This window comes from Littorina saxatilis, linkage group LG10 (genome assembly GCF_037325665.1).
Source record: "Littorina saxatilis isolate snail1 linkage group LG10, US_GU_Lsax_2.0, whole genome shotgun sequence".
Lineage (NCBI taxonomy): Eukaryota > Metazoa > Mollusca > Gastropoda > Littorinimorpha > Littorinidae > Littorina > Littorina saxatilis.
In genome coordinates, this window is record NC_090254.1 from 22,653,998 (window position 1) to 22,669,535 (window position 15,538).

At 44.7% G+C, this 15,538-nt stretch overlaps 2 protein-coding genes across 3 annotated transcripts in view; one reads left to right on the top strand and one right to left on the bottom strand.

Annotated features, from left to right (window-relative positions):
- The window catches only part of LOC138977812 (sodium-dependent serotonin transporter-like), a 46,719-nt gene extending 39,977 nt beyond the window's left edge, over window positions 1-6,742 (bottom strand). Inside the window, exons 1-2 of the mRNA XM_070350419.1 lie at window positions 6,558-6,742; window positions 5,311-5,470 (exon numbers count right to left, since the gene is read on the bottom strand). Of these exons, the coding sequence (XP_070206520.1) occupies window positions 5,311-5,470; window positions 6,558-6,641 (244 nt within the window). The 5' untranslated portion in view covers window positions 6,642-6,742. The remainder of the gene's footprint in view (window positions 1-5,310; window positions 5,471-6,557) is intronic.
- A 25-nt stretch (window positions 6,743-6,767) lies between these two features.
- LOC138978436 (sodium-dependent nutrient amino acid transporter 1-like) overlaps window positions 6,768-15,538 on the top strand; it is a 63,406-nt gene continuing 54,635 nt past the window's right edge. For both annotated transcript variants that reach the window (XM_070351176.1, XM_070351177.1), the window contains exons 1-4: window positions 6,768-6,944; window positions 10,903-11,065; window positions 11,314-11,445; window positions 13,131-13,258. In XM_070351176.1, the coding sequence (XP_070207277.1) occupies window positions 6,888-6,944; window positions 10,903-11,065; window positions 11,314-11,445; window positions 13,131-13,258 (480 nt within the window). In that variant the 5' untranslated portion in view covers window positions 6,768-6,887. The remainder of the gene's footprint in view (window positions 6,945-10,902; window positions 11,066-11,313; window positions 11,446-13,130; window positions 13,259-15,538) is intronic.

The following is a 15,538-nucleotide window of genomic DNA, read 5'->3' on the forward strand; positions in this document are numbered from 1 at the left end:
CTACCCCGCAAAGAATAACAACAACAAAACAACAACAAACAATCAACACAACTCAATTTTTAAAATATACTCTTTTTCGACATTCAAAGGACATAGTTTGCGCGATTTCCGGCCAATAAAAAGCATTATAATTTATATGCGTCTGTGTGAATAAGAACAACAAACCTTTAATCCTGAAAAAAAACCTTGTCAGTGGCCTTGACATCGGAAACACACATTTAACAGTTTTTAACTTCGTTGCGAACCATAATGTCCAAAGAGAGAAGAATCACTCTTCGGTCCTGCTCATTTGGTTATCAAAAGATTTTATAATATTTATAGTATAACATCACAAATACTAACAACCCGTTCGCACAGCTCTGCGACTTTACAAAAACCATGCTGATCATCCTCGATCTGAAAAAGTTAACAAATCAGGGCATATGGCCACGACCCGGCTACGCTTATTTTGTGCACGTTCAAAATTAGTGTGGGGAGAGCATGCAGCTTCCCGACCTAGGAGATACCACCCCAACCAAACCACACTCATGGAGATCCTGGCTCCCACGATGCGCCCTAATTGGTCACGCTCTCGGCCACTTTTCCATCGTAGTAGAAGCGGCGTCTATGTGTGAACGGGGTATAAGATTGAAAAAATTCGGCCCCTATTCCTGTGCATTTGGAATCTACTCTTTACACACAAAAAAGTCCCTGTGCAGCAGGTCCTGCAACCGCTGGAAGTGTTAAAAAGTGTACAGCTCTAGATTCAAAGAAATCCGAAAAACACCACGAAAACAGGCTTAACACGGCTCATTACTAAGACTCCACTGGTAGCTATGGTGAGTCAAAAACGACTCTGCAGTCTGGTGCCAAGACAAGGCTAGACAAGGCAAGGCAAGGCAATGCAATGCAATGCATGTAAGGCAACATTTATTTCAGAAACCCCTACCGCTTTCTACTCTCGTTTGTGTACATGATGTAGGAGAAACATAACAAGTTGCCAGGACAAACTGCTCATGCAAACAACCAAATTCTAGGACTAACTGATCACTCGGGAGAGTCAGAAACAAAATAGTTATGCCTTCTGCGCGTTGCTTATACCCCAGTCACACATAGACGCCGCTTCTACTACACTGGAAAAGTGTCCGAGAGCGTGGCCAATCGTGAGCCAAACGTGGGAGGATCTCCATGAGCATGGTTTGGTCGGGGTAGGATCTGCTAGGTCGGGAAGCTGCACGCTCTCCCAACGCTTAATTTGAACTGCACAAAACAAGCGTAGCTGGGTCGTGGCGCAGTACAGTCGTGATGTAGTTTGTTTTATTTGCCATGTGCAGGATTTTGACGGCGATATGCCCCGATTTGATATTTTTTTCAGATCGGCGTGATCGGCATGGTCGTGGTAAGGACGTAGCGCGCTGTGTGACTGGGGTATTATCACCGCCGTTTGTTGTAGACGAGCTAGGAGAACCCCAAGGAGTTGGCAGGCCAAACCGCCTATCCAAATTATACGAGTGAATACCATGACTCACTGATTACTCAGGCGAGTCTACATCGAGATTAATTTATTATGCCCACGGATGCTCACCACCCACGTTTTTGTGGACAGGGTAGGGGAACCCAAAATGTGTGGAGGCCGGGAAGCTCAGGGGGTTCAGCACTGGACTTGTGATTCTAGGGTCACGGGTTCGAATCCGGGCGGATAGGGATCAAGTTTATGTGCAGATTTAGAGACGGTATCCATGTCACTTCCCCGTGTCACCACAGTGGCACGAGGTCATTCTGCCATAAGTGCACTTGGCCGATTCCACTTACACCCGCACACACCTGCGTATCTCATCTAAAGTCGGGGTAACACCCCGGAACATGCCCCTGATGGTTTCACCGTGAGGGCGCAAAACAACATGTATCAACAACCACAACATTAATGTTGCAAGGCCCGACCATTCATCTCTACTACCAATTCAAACGCTACTGAATACTATGACTCAGTGACATGGGTGGGACTGAAAAATGTCATGAATCCTGAACCTCAACCGAACCACACACACACAAAAAAAGAAAAAAACAAGTCGCGTAAGGCGAAATAACTACATTTAGTCAAGCTGTGGAACTCACAGAATGAAACTGAACGCACTGCATTTTTTCACAATGACAGTAGTCCGCCGCTTGTGCAAAACGGAGTGAAACTGACGAGCCTGTTTAGCGCGGTAGTGGTTTCGCTGTGCTGCATAGCACGCTTTTCTGTGCCTCTCTTCGTTTTAACTTTCTGAGCGTGTTTTTAATCCAAACATATCATATCTATATGTTTTTGGAATCAAGAACCGACAAGGAATACGATGAAATTGTTTTTAAATCGATTTAGGAAATTTTAATGACCAAAGTCGTTATTTAATTTTTAAGCCAACAAGCTGAAATGCAATAGCGAAGTCCGGCCTTCGTCGAAGATTGCTTTACAAAAATTTCAATCAATTTGATTGAAAAATGAGGGTGTGACAGTGCCGCCTCAACTTTTACAAAAAGCCGGATATGACGTCATCAAAGACAGTTATCAAAAAAATGAAAAGAGGCGAAGCCTTCAAGGCTCCCGTAAGAAATCGACAAACAGTAACACAAACTCATTCACTCCGTCACACATACACACACCAGGGACGTAGCACACCTAATAAAAGTGGTAGGGCGGAAAAAAATGGAAGACAAAATGCTGAGACAGCTAAGGAAATATGGGGCTTACACTACCGCCCCCCCCCCCCCTTTCCCGTCCCCTTGTAATGGTCTAAAAAAGAAAGAAAACATGATGCGATTTCGTGCCTTCTGAGCTCAGTTCCATCTAATCATCTTTCCATCCTCCACCAAACAACGGGCTGGTGAATGTATCAGTGATTATCAATCGACTTACATTTATATCTAAATTCCGATACGTTGAATGTGATGAGCACTTACTTCAAATGACTTTCGTCTTCATTATTGTCTAGTGTGTTAAAAAGCAAGGATTGACAAACTGGTTTACTTCTAAACAAGCAATTTATTGATCCGTCCAGCCATCAACATTGGCAGCCTGAGTGATGACTGAAAAATAGAGGGATTTGTCAGAATATTTTTAGCGCGTTTTCGATCCATCACAACCAGGATGCACACTTGTGTCCATTGTTCAATTCTCTCTCTACATGTTGTTTCATGTGACACTGTTAACCCCACAAGTTACTGTGTTACTCAATTGTTATGGCGTACTTACGGTTGACACACAATCACTCACCCCTCAGTCTGACCCCAGCTTCACACACAGAATATACAAAACATTTCTTACCTCCATTGTTTCTCATGGGAGCAGACGGACGAAGAAGCAATTTTCACTAAATTGGCGCCAATACTTTTATGGCCTGACGGAACTCGTCACGTGTGACGTTCTCGTCAAAATAAGACGTCATCCTATTCCAGCAGTTGACCAAGACTAACACACAAAAAAAACCACACCAAAAAACCGACCTTATGGCCATCGCGTGAATACTACGTGGGGTGTTCTGTTGGTAGATCTCTCTCTCTCTCTCTCTCTCTCTCTCTCTCTCTCTCTCTCTCTCTCTCTCTCTCTCTCTCTCTCTCTCTCTCTCTCTCTCTCTCTCTCTCTCTCTCTCTCTCTCTCTCTCTCTCTCTCTCTCTCTCTCTCTCTCTCTCTCTCTCTCTCTCTCTCTTGTTTTTTTTTTTTACGGAAAAAGTGGTCGGGCGGTCGCCCTACATGCCCTACCGGGTGCTACGTCCCTGCACACACACACACACAGTAAGCATAGGGGACACGGTGCAAGAGTGGGAGACACTAGATCTAGATCTGTCTGTCTGTAGCCTACTTACGGGGACACGCCTGCCGAAATTGACACTGCGCTAGTGGCTTTCGACAGCGCTTCCTCGCGCACACACTGGAAACACGCTGTGCAGATCAACCTGTAGGAAATCTCCTTTGGTATCCTCTTTATTTATTTTTCTGGAGCTACGAAACCGAACAATGAGAAATCGTCTTCCCCGAATCGGCGAACTGCAGCTCTGTGAGAACAGTATCTATACCACAATCCTTCACGCGATCTGACCTAACCTTGACCCCTGACCTGGTCTACATACCACACAAGACACAAACCAGTCACCTGTTTTTACCCCCCCCCCCCCAAAAAAAAAAAAAAAAAAAAACCCACATTTTCTTTGGATACACACTTTAACTGCATACGTGCCGACGAAATGTTGATCATTGCTTCAATACTTTGAAGCTGTTGCTTGGATAATAATCAGGTAAAATGAGTATTTTGGTATTTAGTCAAATGTTAAAGTTTCTACCACAGACATACACACATACGCACGCACAGACAGACAAAGTTACGATCGCATAAACTACACTTACGTGAGCCAAAAACGTCTGGGGATATCATACCCAGGAACTCTCATGTCAAATTTCATAAAGATCGGTCCAGTAGTTTACTCTGAATCGCTCTACACACACACACAGAGACACACACACACAGAGACACACACACACACACACACATACACCACGACTCTCGTCTCGATTCCCCCTCTATGTTAAAACATTTAGTCAAAACTTGACTAAATGTAAAAAGAGAGGACAAAAAAAGGCCATAAGCGAATCCGGATTTCCGGCATATACCGGAAGACTCCCACCCATGCACAGGGATGTTGCTACAAATTTATACCTATAGGACAAATGTCCTAGCTCTTCAGCATCAATAGAACATTTGACCGCTTTCAAACATTTCAATAGGACGTCAGAATTTTTTCATTTTCAAGAGTGACGTGTTCCCCCCTGTTTTTGACCCTAATGCAGCACAGGATGCCGTTGAATGGCCAAACGTGTTCAGCTTCTTTTTTTTCTTTTTTTTTAACTTTGGCAGGCTTTATTTTTATTTTTTGGTGGCATAACTCAGTGCGCTTCGTCAAAATGTACCGAACTGAAAGCAAAAGCAGACGCAAGACTTAGTCAGTTGGAGTTGTCTCCCATACTCCTTGCTGCAGACGGGTGTCACCCAAACGCAAGATCCGCACTGCATAACTTCAGTGCACCTGTACGGGAGAGTGCTTGGTCGCTTTTTGAAAATGTGTATCTTGAAAGGAACATTAACGAATATCGCGCTGCCCGAAGGAATTGAGTTATTATCGGACAATGCCAGCGCTCAGTTGAAAACGATAGGACATCTGACCGCCATGCGGCTATGTGAATCGGACATTTGAGCCTCTTAATCGGTCTATGTCCGATGTCCGACGCCTAACGACATCCTTGATGCAATGATTATTCGGGTGTGAACATTGAGAATAATTATGCCCACTGATGCTCACCACCGCCATTTTTGTAGACCAGATAGGGGAAGCGCCACATGTTGCCAGGCCCAACCACTTTGCCAATAAGGGAGAAGAGAAAATCCGTCTTGTTCTCGAAACGATGCCGGTCGATGGTCTGTTCGGGAACGGGCTCTCCATCTTTGATGTATATTGAAGCCTGTGGAGCGAAAGCCACATGATATGGATGTAAGCAATTGGTTGGTTGAATGATTGATTGATTGGTTGATTGATTGATTGATTGATTGGTTGATTGATTGATTGGTTGGTTGATTGTGTGGTTGATTGATTGATTGATTGATTGTGTGGTTGATTGATTGATTGATTGAAACATAAATGATGAAGTGTATGAAAGTGCTGAGACTGAAAGTCGCCTCATTTTGAGGACGTGTCACGGAATAGATAATGTTTCAAGACCAAATGTCATTCAGGGTTAAGACTCGTTTAGTTTCTTCAAATTAACCATCAAATACCACCTCCAAAAAAAGAGAAAATATAACTATCTTTAATGAGATTCGATTTCTGTTCATGAAATCATAAGAAAAACTTCCGTAAAACAATACAATGTTAGTCTTCAAAGTCTTCTTTTAGTTTTACTTCAAACAGTCCATCCTCTTACCTTTTGTTCCATGTATTTGGTTTGGCTGTACGTATAGATCAAAGGGTGCCCCCGAAGCGATTTGGAGAAGGGGGCGATGCTTTACAACGTGCACCGGGAATGGGCTTTTTGGACGTAACGTGCATGGGAATGGGGAAATTCTCGTAGCGTGCACCGTGCACAGAGGTCCGGCGTGCACCGTGCATGGAGCTTTTTCGTAACGTAAACCGTGGATCACCGTGCATGCATGGCACTTTTGGCCTCAACGTGCACGTGCACAGACCCCCCTCCCCCCCCCCCCCCCCCCCCCCCATGGTGACCCTCTTTATAAACACAACATTTGCAGGCTTCAAAACCGCTATTGAAAAGCTTAACCACGCGCGTTTTAGATCTATTTTCTTGGTTGACTAAAACCATCAGATCTGCCCAAGGCCGCATCGCACAGTCGGAAGGTTCAGGGATTGTTTTACAAGATATGTAGATTTTGTTCTTCTAATCCTAGTGGATTTGAAGAAATGGCGAGTTGCAAATGCCCATTTTTTCGCTAAAAACGCGACAGTTTCCATGTCGCAAAGAAGGAGTGGTCCTACCTACTTATTATGATAGTGTTGGTGCATTCCGCCTGTGATCTAGGTAAAAAAATACTTACCGTTGCGTGGAATCCGCTAACTGTTTGGGAAATTTCCTTTTGACCTGCAAAAGTTGGTTGGCCACGTGTCAAAGAGAGCTGCATGACGAAGGCAGACTTGTTGTTAGCCTACGGCAAATGTTAACCTGCAGAAAGAGAATATAAACCTGGCGACCACTCCATTTTATGCAGGAGCCTTTTGTCTATAAAAGAATGACGTCATTGCTAACGTCACTTTGTAAATGACGTCAGCATCTTGAAACATGTCCGCTGCAGAACCCGGGCCTGCGTTGTTACCATCTGTTTTGCAGATGTGACAGCAGCTGTGCGGGAATACTTTTCTCCGCAGATATGTCGAAGGCACAGACTTCCCAAGGAGTCCTGGAGAAGACAAGATCGGTGACTGGGGTAAGAGTGGTTTCTTTGATTTCAGACACATGTTAAAGGCACAGTACGCCTCCCGTAAACCATCACAGATACGGTCAGGCTTTTACACACAGTACAAACACCCTTTCATTTAAACACTCACCGATTGAAAACATCCTAGGTGCCCTCCGTAAAGAGCGAACAATTTTCAAAGAATTTATTTTTGCGTGGTTTATCTTACCCCTGAGCCATCGTGAACCCGTGTGATCCAGTTTCCCTTTTTCACAATGTATCCTAGTCGTCAGTTAGTTATTTGAATGCGACTATTTACAATAGCACGTTTTTATGCACGAAACAAACGGCTGTGGTTCACAAGAACTCCAGCGATGGCTTTTGACTGTTGAGAGGAACGGCGATATGCACTGATAAACCGGCGTCGTCTGCTACGACCCTTGCGTGACCCTGCTTCCGGGCTTTTCTTTTTTCAAACTCAGTTCACAACTTCGAATTGTACTGATCTTGTCTTGATGAAAAAATAATTCTTTTATGATTAAAGAATGTTTGTGTAACAAGTTGTCAATTTATTATTTAGATTTTAAAAGTTAGGTCTAGCGCAAAAACGCACCACGGTCCAAAAACATTTTGATAATCATCGATTCACGGCTATCGCCAGTTTACATCGATAGAATGAGACCCGAAGGGAAGTAACTCATGTTTGACCTGAGTTCAGGATGGGTCCAAAAAGTGTTCGAGACAATCTGCAAAATTAATTCTTTAAAAATTGCTCGCTCTTTACGTAGGGCACCTGGGATGTTCCCGTTTGGTGAGCGTTCAAATGGAAGGGTGTTTGTACTGTGTGTAAAAGCCTGACAGTATCTGTGATGGTTTAGGGGAGGCTTACTGTCCGGGCGGGAATTCCGGTATTCATAACAGCCGTCCAGCACCAAAACGAGGCGCCATTGCTGTTGAGGCCAAGTCCACGAAAATAAATTCTTTGAAAATGTCTCACGCTCGACAGAAAGCAGCCAGGATGTTCCCGTTCGGTGAGCGTTCAAATGGAAGTATGCTTGTACTATATGTAGACGCTCGGGGAGCTCTGTGATGGTTTACGGGAGGCTTACTGTGCCTTTAATGATCTCTCCGATACAAGTTTTACACATGCTTCTTCAGTTCTTGTTCTTGATTTTACATTCAGTCAAGTACCGTACCAGCCAAGCGCTATCGATCTGGTGCATTTAAAGACATCTACATCTCTACATGGGACTGGGTGGCCGAGTGGTAACGCACTTGCGCTCGGAATCGAGAGGTTGCGTGTTCGACCCTGGGTAAGGCCGCTATTTTCTCCCCCCTTTCCTAACCTAGATGGTGGGTTCAGGTGCTAGTCTTTCGGATGAGACGAAAAACCGAGGTCCCTTCGTGTACACTACATTGGGGTGTGCACGTTAAAGATCCCACGATTGACAAAAGGGTCTTTACTGGCAAAATTGTATAGGCATAGATAAAAATGTCCATCAAATACCCGTGGGACTTGGAATAAAGTAAAAAAAATCCATCTCACACGGCATTAAGTCTCAGGAAACATGAATACACGCATGCAGGAAAAAAAAATATGGGTAGCGCCGTATGTATGGCAGCTCGCTTTCCCCGGGGAGAAAGCAGCCCGAATTTCCATGAGGGTAACCTCACTGGACTGTAAATCTTATCCAATCCAATCCAATCCAATCCAATCCAATCTCTCGCCGAACGCGTGAGTTCGATCCCCACGTTCGGCGAGAGATTTGTGCAGACTCTCTTCAGTGTCCGAACACCCCCGTGTGCACACCCGCGCACGAAAAAGATCTCAAGTTCACAGTGAAAGTCTCAGGGGCTTGGAAAACATGGGTTATAATCACGCCTCAGCGTTCTTGTTTCCCTCTTCTTGTTGTTGTGTTCTTTGATTTACAGTAACTCTGTGACTGTCTTTCCAGACCCGCTCGCTGTACAATAACTCTTTGACTGTCTTTCCAGACCCGCTCGCTGTACAGTAACTCTGTGACTGTCTTTCCAGACCCGCTCGCTGTACAGTAACTCTTTGAGTGTCTTTCCAGACCCGCTCGCTGTACAGTAACTCTTTGAGTGTCTTTCCAGACCCGGTCGCTGTACAGTAACTCTTTGACTGTCTTTCCAGGCCCGCTCGCTGTACAGTAACTCTTTGACTGTATTTCCAGACCCGCTCGCTGTACAATAACTCTTTGACTGTCTTTTCAGGCCCGCTCGCTGTACAGTAACTCTTTGACTGTATTTCCAGACCCGCTCGCTGTACAATAACTCTTTGACTGTCTTTCCAGACCCGCTCGCTGTACAGTAACTCTTTGACTGTCTTTCCAGACCCGCTCGCTGTACAGTAACTCTTTGACTGTCTTTCCAGACCCGCTCGCTGTACAGTAACTCTTTGACTGTCTTTCCAGACCCGCTCGCTGTACAGTAACTCTTTGACTGTCTTTCCAGACCCGCTCGCTGTACAGTAACTCTTTGACTGTCTTTGCAGACCCGCTCGCTGTACAGTAACTCTTTGACTGTCTTTCCAGACCCGCTCGCTGTACAGTAACTCTTTGACTGTCTTTCCAGGCCCGCTCGCTGTACAGTAACTCTTTGACTGTCTTTCCAGACCTGCTCGCTGTACCTTTGAGTGCATTTCCAGACCCGCTCGCTGTACAACAATTCTTTGACTGTCTTTCCAGACCCGCTCGCTGTACAGTAACTCTTTGACTATCTTTCCAGACCCGTTCGCTGTACAATAACTTTTTGACTGTCTTTCCAGGCCCGCTCGCTGTACAGTAACTCTTTGAGTGTCTTTCCAGACCCGCTCGCTGTACAGTAACTCTTTGACTGTCTTTCCAGGCCCGCTCGCTGTACAGTAACTCTTTGACTGTCTTTCCAGGCCTGCTCGCTGTACAGTAACTCTTTGACTGTCTTTCCAGACCCGCTCGCTGTACAGTAACTCTTTGAGTGTCTTTCCAGACCCGCTCGCTGTACAGTAACTCTTTGAGTGTCTTTCCAGACCCGCTCGCTGTACAGTAACTCTTTGAGTGTCTTTCCAGACCCGCTCGCTCTACAGTAACTCTTTAACTGTCTTTCCAGGCCCGCTCGCTGTACAGTAACTCTTTGACTGTCTTTCCAGGCCCGCTCGCTGTGCAATAACTCTTTGACTGTCTTTCCAGGCCTGCTCGCTGTACAGTAACTCTTTGACTGTCTTTCCAGACCCGCTCGCTGTACAGTAACTCTGTGACTGTCTTTCTAGACCCGCTCGATGTACAGTAACTCTTAGACTGTCTTTCCAGACCCGCTCGCTGTACAATAAATCTTTGACTGTCTTTCCAGACCCGCTCGGTGTACAGTAACTCTTTGACTGTCTTTCCAGGCCCGCTCGCTGTACAGTAACTCTTTGACTGTATTTCCAGATCCGCTCGCTGTACAGTAACTCTTTGACTGTCTTTCCAGACCCGCTTGCTGTACAATAACTCTTTGACTGTCTTTCCAGACCCGCTCGCTGTACAATGACTCTTTGACTGTCTTTCCAGGCCCGCTCGCTGTACAGTAACTCTTTGAGTGTCTTTCCAGACCCGCTCGCTGTACAGTAACTCTTTGACTGTCTTTCCAGACCCGCTCGCTGTACAGTAACTCTTTGACTGTCTTTCCAGACCCGCTCGCTGTACAATAACTCTTTGACTGTCTTTCCAGATCCGCTCGCTGTACAGTAACTCTTTGACTGTCTTTCCAGACCCGCTCGCTGTACAGTAACTCTTTGACTGTCTTTCCAGACCCGCTCGCTGTACAGTAACTCTTTGACTGTCTTTCCAGACCCGCCCGCTGTACAGTAACTCTTTGACTGTCTTTCCAGACCCTCTCGCTGTACAGTAACTCTTTGACTGTCTTTCCAGGCCCGCTCGCTGTACAGTGACTCTTTGACTGTCTTTCCAGGCCCGCTCGCTGTACAGTGACTCTTTGACTGTCTTTCCAGACCCGCTCGCTGTACTTTAAGGATGATGATGATTTACCGGAACACACGGTGCAACGTGATCAATTCGAAGGCAAATGGCACTCCTTGTTCTTCTACATCGGTAACCTTGTGGGGCCAGGGAACATTCTCCGCTTCCCCTACTGTACCCTCATGAACGGTGGTGGTAAGTGTGTGTGTGGTCGGTTGGGTTGGGGGGAGGGGTAGGGGGGGGGGGGGGTGATTGTGTTAGTGTGCGTGCGTACGTACTTGATTTGTAAAACATTTGTAATTACGGTTTAACAGACTCGCATAATTATTTTGCTTTTCTTATTTCAAAGCCACTAGTGTGATTGTGCCTAAAAGTTACTGTAATTATCATTTGTTTGCTTGTTTGCAGATTTGTTGTTGATTTTTTTCTTATCTGCACTTCAGTGGTCTTTATGCTGATGTACACACTTGCGCTTGTCATCGTCGGCATTCCGGTTACGTTCATGGAATATTCACTGGGGCAGTACTCTGGAAAAAGCGCGGTCAAAGCTTGGGACGTAGCCCCCGCTGTACGAGGTAATGATGTGCACAACTCTGCAATGTTGTTTGGTGTGTGTGTGTGTGTGTGTGTGTGTGTGTGTGTGTGTGTGTGTGTGTGTGTGTGTGTGTGTGTGTGTGTGTGTGTGTGTGTGTTTGCAAGGATGGCCAAATCTCAAATCTCAAAATTTGAACTCGCCAGCCGGGCGAGTAACTTAAAGAAAGTTACTAGCCCGCCAGAATAGTCGCTGGCCCGATACATACCACAGTTGCTGCATCCGCAGTGTTTATAACCCTTTGAAACTAGATAGTTCGACCAGAAGTAATGCATTTGACCAGAAATGTTAACTAGCCAGCCGGGCGAGTTGTCAGGCGGTTTCTACTAGCCCGGTGGAATTTTTACTCGCTCCTGGCGACCGGGCGGACGATTTGGCCATCCCTGGAGGGTGTAGGTGTGTGAATGTGTGTGCGTGTGTGTATCTGTGTGTGTGTGTGTGTGTGTGTGTGTGTGTAAGATAAACGTACATGTGTGTGTGTGTGTGTGTGTGTGTGTGTGTGTGTGTGTGTGTGTGTGTGTGTGTGTGTGTGTGTGTGTGTGTGTGTGTGTGTGTGTGTGTACATGTGTGTGAGGCCTGGAAACAAAGTTATTGATTGAAGCAACGGTGTTAATGTACTGCGGTCCTGTTTTTGTTTTTCGTTTTTTTGAGTCACTTGAGAAAAAGTGACTCTATGTAATCGGTCAGTGTTAGTCTGTCCGGCCGGCCGTCCGGCCGGCCGTCCGTAGACACCACCTTAACGTTGGACTTTTCTCGGAAACTATCAAAGCGATCGGGCTCATATTTTGTTTAGTCGTGACCTCCAATGACCTCTACACTTTAACGATGGTTTCGTTGACCTTTGACCTTTTTCAAGGTCACAGGTCAGCGTCAAAGGAAAAATTAGACATTTTATATCTTTGACAAAGTTCATCGGATGTGATTGAAACTTTGTAGGATTATTCTTTACATCAAAGTATTTACATCTGTAGCCTTTTACGAACGTTATCAGAAAAACAAGGGAGATAACTAGCCTTTTCTGTTCGGCAACACACAACTTAACGTTGGGCTTTTCTCGGAAACTATAAAAGTGACCGGGCTCAAATTTTATGTGAACGTGACTCATTGTGTTGTGAATAGCAATTTCTTCCTGTCCATCTGATGCCTCATATAATATTCAGAACTGCGAAAGTGACTCGATCGAGCGTTTGCTCTTCTTGTTTTAAAGATGGGGGAAAGTAAAAAGCCATTTCACATCGAGGAAAAGTTTGTGAAATTAGTTTTTGGTTTAGTCAAAAACTTCTAAAATTCGGTTGAGTTATGCCTACGGCAGTGCACACAAGGTATACGCAGCTCAGTAAAAAGTGCAAAATATTAGCATACCAACGATGTCTTCTGAAAGTGTTTTTTGAACGGATGTATGTGTCGTCACATAAGTTCGAGGGTACTTGGAGGAAACAAACCTGCAGTAGGCTTTACTTAAAAAAAAAAAAAGTTTGAATCTGTTTTACAATTGTTTTTGTATGCATAATTTACAGGACGAGACATAGACAGGGGTAAACAAAGTCAGAAAACAATACATTCGCGGGGAAAATATAGATCATAGGGGAGGAGGGGAAGGCTGTGCTTAAAATTTTTTATTTTTTTTATGGGTACGTGTTTAATTTATACGTAGATCTACGTGTGCAGGTGTCGGATTCAGCTGCTGTTTGATGTCGATGTCTTTGGTCATCGTCTACCATGTCTTCATGGCTTACTGCGCGTTGTTTGCCTTTAATTGCTTCCAGCATACTCTGCCTTGGGCCGTCTGCAAACCTGTAAAGTTTACCCTTGATTTTTCATAAAGATATGACAGTATTAGTGTTAACCGGTAATTACCGCTATTTTGTCGGTTGAAATGAGAAAATACTGGCTGCCGGTATGACCTACCGGTTGATTTTTTTATAACTACCGGGTTTTTTCGCTGGTAAAACAATAAAACCAGTACTTTGAGTTGGACTCTTACTGGTTCCAATGACCAGTCTACCGTTTTTTTCTGGACTGTTTGCATCATAAAAGTTTGCGTACTGGTTTAAACAAATACTAGCGCCATCACTGGATGACAATCAGTGTGTTCTCGCCCGAGACGTAAACACTTTTAAAGCAACAAAACAGGGATGGCCAAATCGTCCGCCCGATCGCCAGGGGCGAGTAAAAGTTCCGCCGGGCTAGTAGAAACCACCTGGCAACTCGCCCGGCTGGCCAGTGAACATTCTGTACCAATGCAACATTTTTGGTTGTAATATCGAGTTTCAAAGCCATATATATACACACTGCAGATGCAGCAGCTATGGGATGCACCGGGCCAGCGACATTTCTGGCGGGCTAGACACTTTCTTGTAACATATTTTAGTTTGGCCATCCCTGCAAAAGTAGATACTTTTGTCGCTATGCCTTCATCAGGAAATTACAACAGAAGTACTAGCAGTTAAGCCCGGCTTCGCCCGGGAGTAAGCGGAGTCCTGTAGCAATTTAAGACGCTCGCTATCCCATTATCATTAGCTTTACCTCCTTTGTTTGGATAAAAAAAAAGAGTTATCTCCCTTACCTTCTAGAAATTTCCGGAACTGTCAAGTTAATTTTTCTTTCTTCATTTCTTCCCCTCATCTATAGGAGCAACAGCGAGTCTCTAATATCACTGGCATGATGTGCTTGCTACAGGTGAACAGTAGGCACTGAACTGGTCTTGCACCATATAGGCTGTATTCAATAAATGGGAGGTCCATAATCTGAGAAAGAAAACAATGAATCAAGAAACTAAAACCCAGGTGCACATCTGCGGCACCTAGGGAGTGTACGTGCACACTATCTTGTTCCTGCCTCTTGCCATCTCAGAGGTATGGCGACCACAGACAGACAGACAGACACACACACACACACACAGACAGACAGACACTCTCTTTCTCTTCGCCCGGGAGTAAGCGGAGCCCTGTTGCAATTTAAGACGCTCGCTATCCCATTATGATTAGCTTTACCTCCTTTGTTTGGATACAAAAAAAGAGTTATCTCCCTTATACTGTATTCTGTATTCTGTATTCTATTCTATATATACCTTCTAGAAATTTCCGGAACTGTCCAGCTAATTTTTCATTCTTCATTTCTTCCCCTCATAGGAGCAATTATAGCGAGTCTCTAATATCACTGGCATGATGTGCTTGCTACAGGTGAACAGTTGGCACTGTGAACTGGTCTTGCACCATATAGGCTGTATTCAATAAATGGGAGGTCCATAATCTGAGAAAGGAAACAATGAATCAAGAAACTAAAACCCAGGTGCACATCTGCGGCACCTAGGGAGTGTACGTGCACACTATCTTGTTCCTGCCTCTTGCCATCTCAGAGGTATGGCGACCACAGACAAAAAAGAGTTATCTCCCTTACCTTCTAGAAATTTCCGGAACTGTCCAGTTAATTTTTCATTCTTCATTTCTTCCCCTTATAAGAGCAATAACAAGTCTCTAATATCACTGGCATGATGTGCTTGCTACAGGTGAACAGTTATCTCCCTTACCTTCTAGAAATTTCCGGAACTGTCCAGTTAATTTTTCATTCTTCATTTCTTCCCCTCATAGGAGCAATAGCAAGTCTCTAATATCACTGGCATGATGTGCTTGCTACAGGTGAACAGTAGGCACTGAACTGGTCTTGCACCATATAGGCTGTATTCAATAAATGGGAGGTCCATAATCTGAGAAAGGAAACAATGAATCAAGAAACTAAAACCCAGGTGCACATCTGCGGCACCTAGGGAGTGTACGTGCACACTATCTTGTTCCTGCCTCTTGCCATCTCAGAGGTATGGCGACCACAGACAAAAAAGAGTTATCTCCCTTACCTTCTAGAAATTTCCGGAACTGTCCAGTTAATGTTTCATTCTTAATTTCTTCCCCTCATAGGAGCAATAGCAAGTCTCTAATATCATTGGCATGATGTGCTTGCTACAGGTGAACAGTTATCTCCCTTACCTTCTAGAAATTTCCGGAACTGTCCAGTTAATTTTTCATTCTTCATTTCTTCCCCTCATAGGAGCAATTATAGCGAGTCTCTAATATCACTGG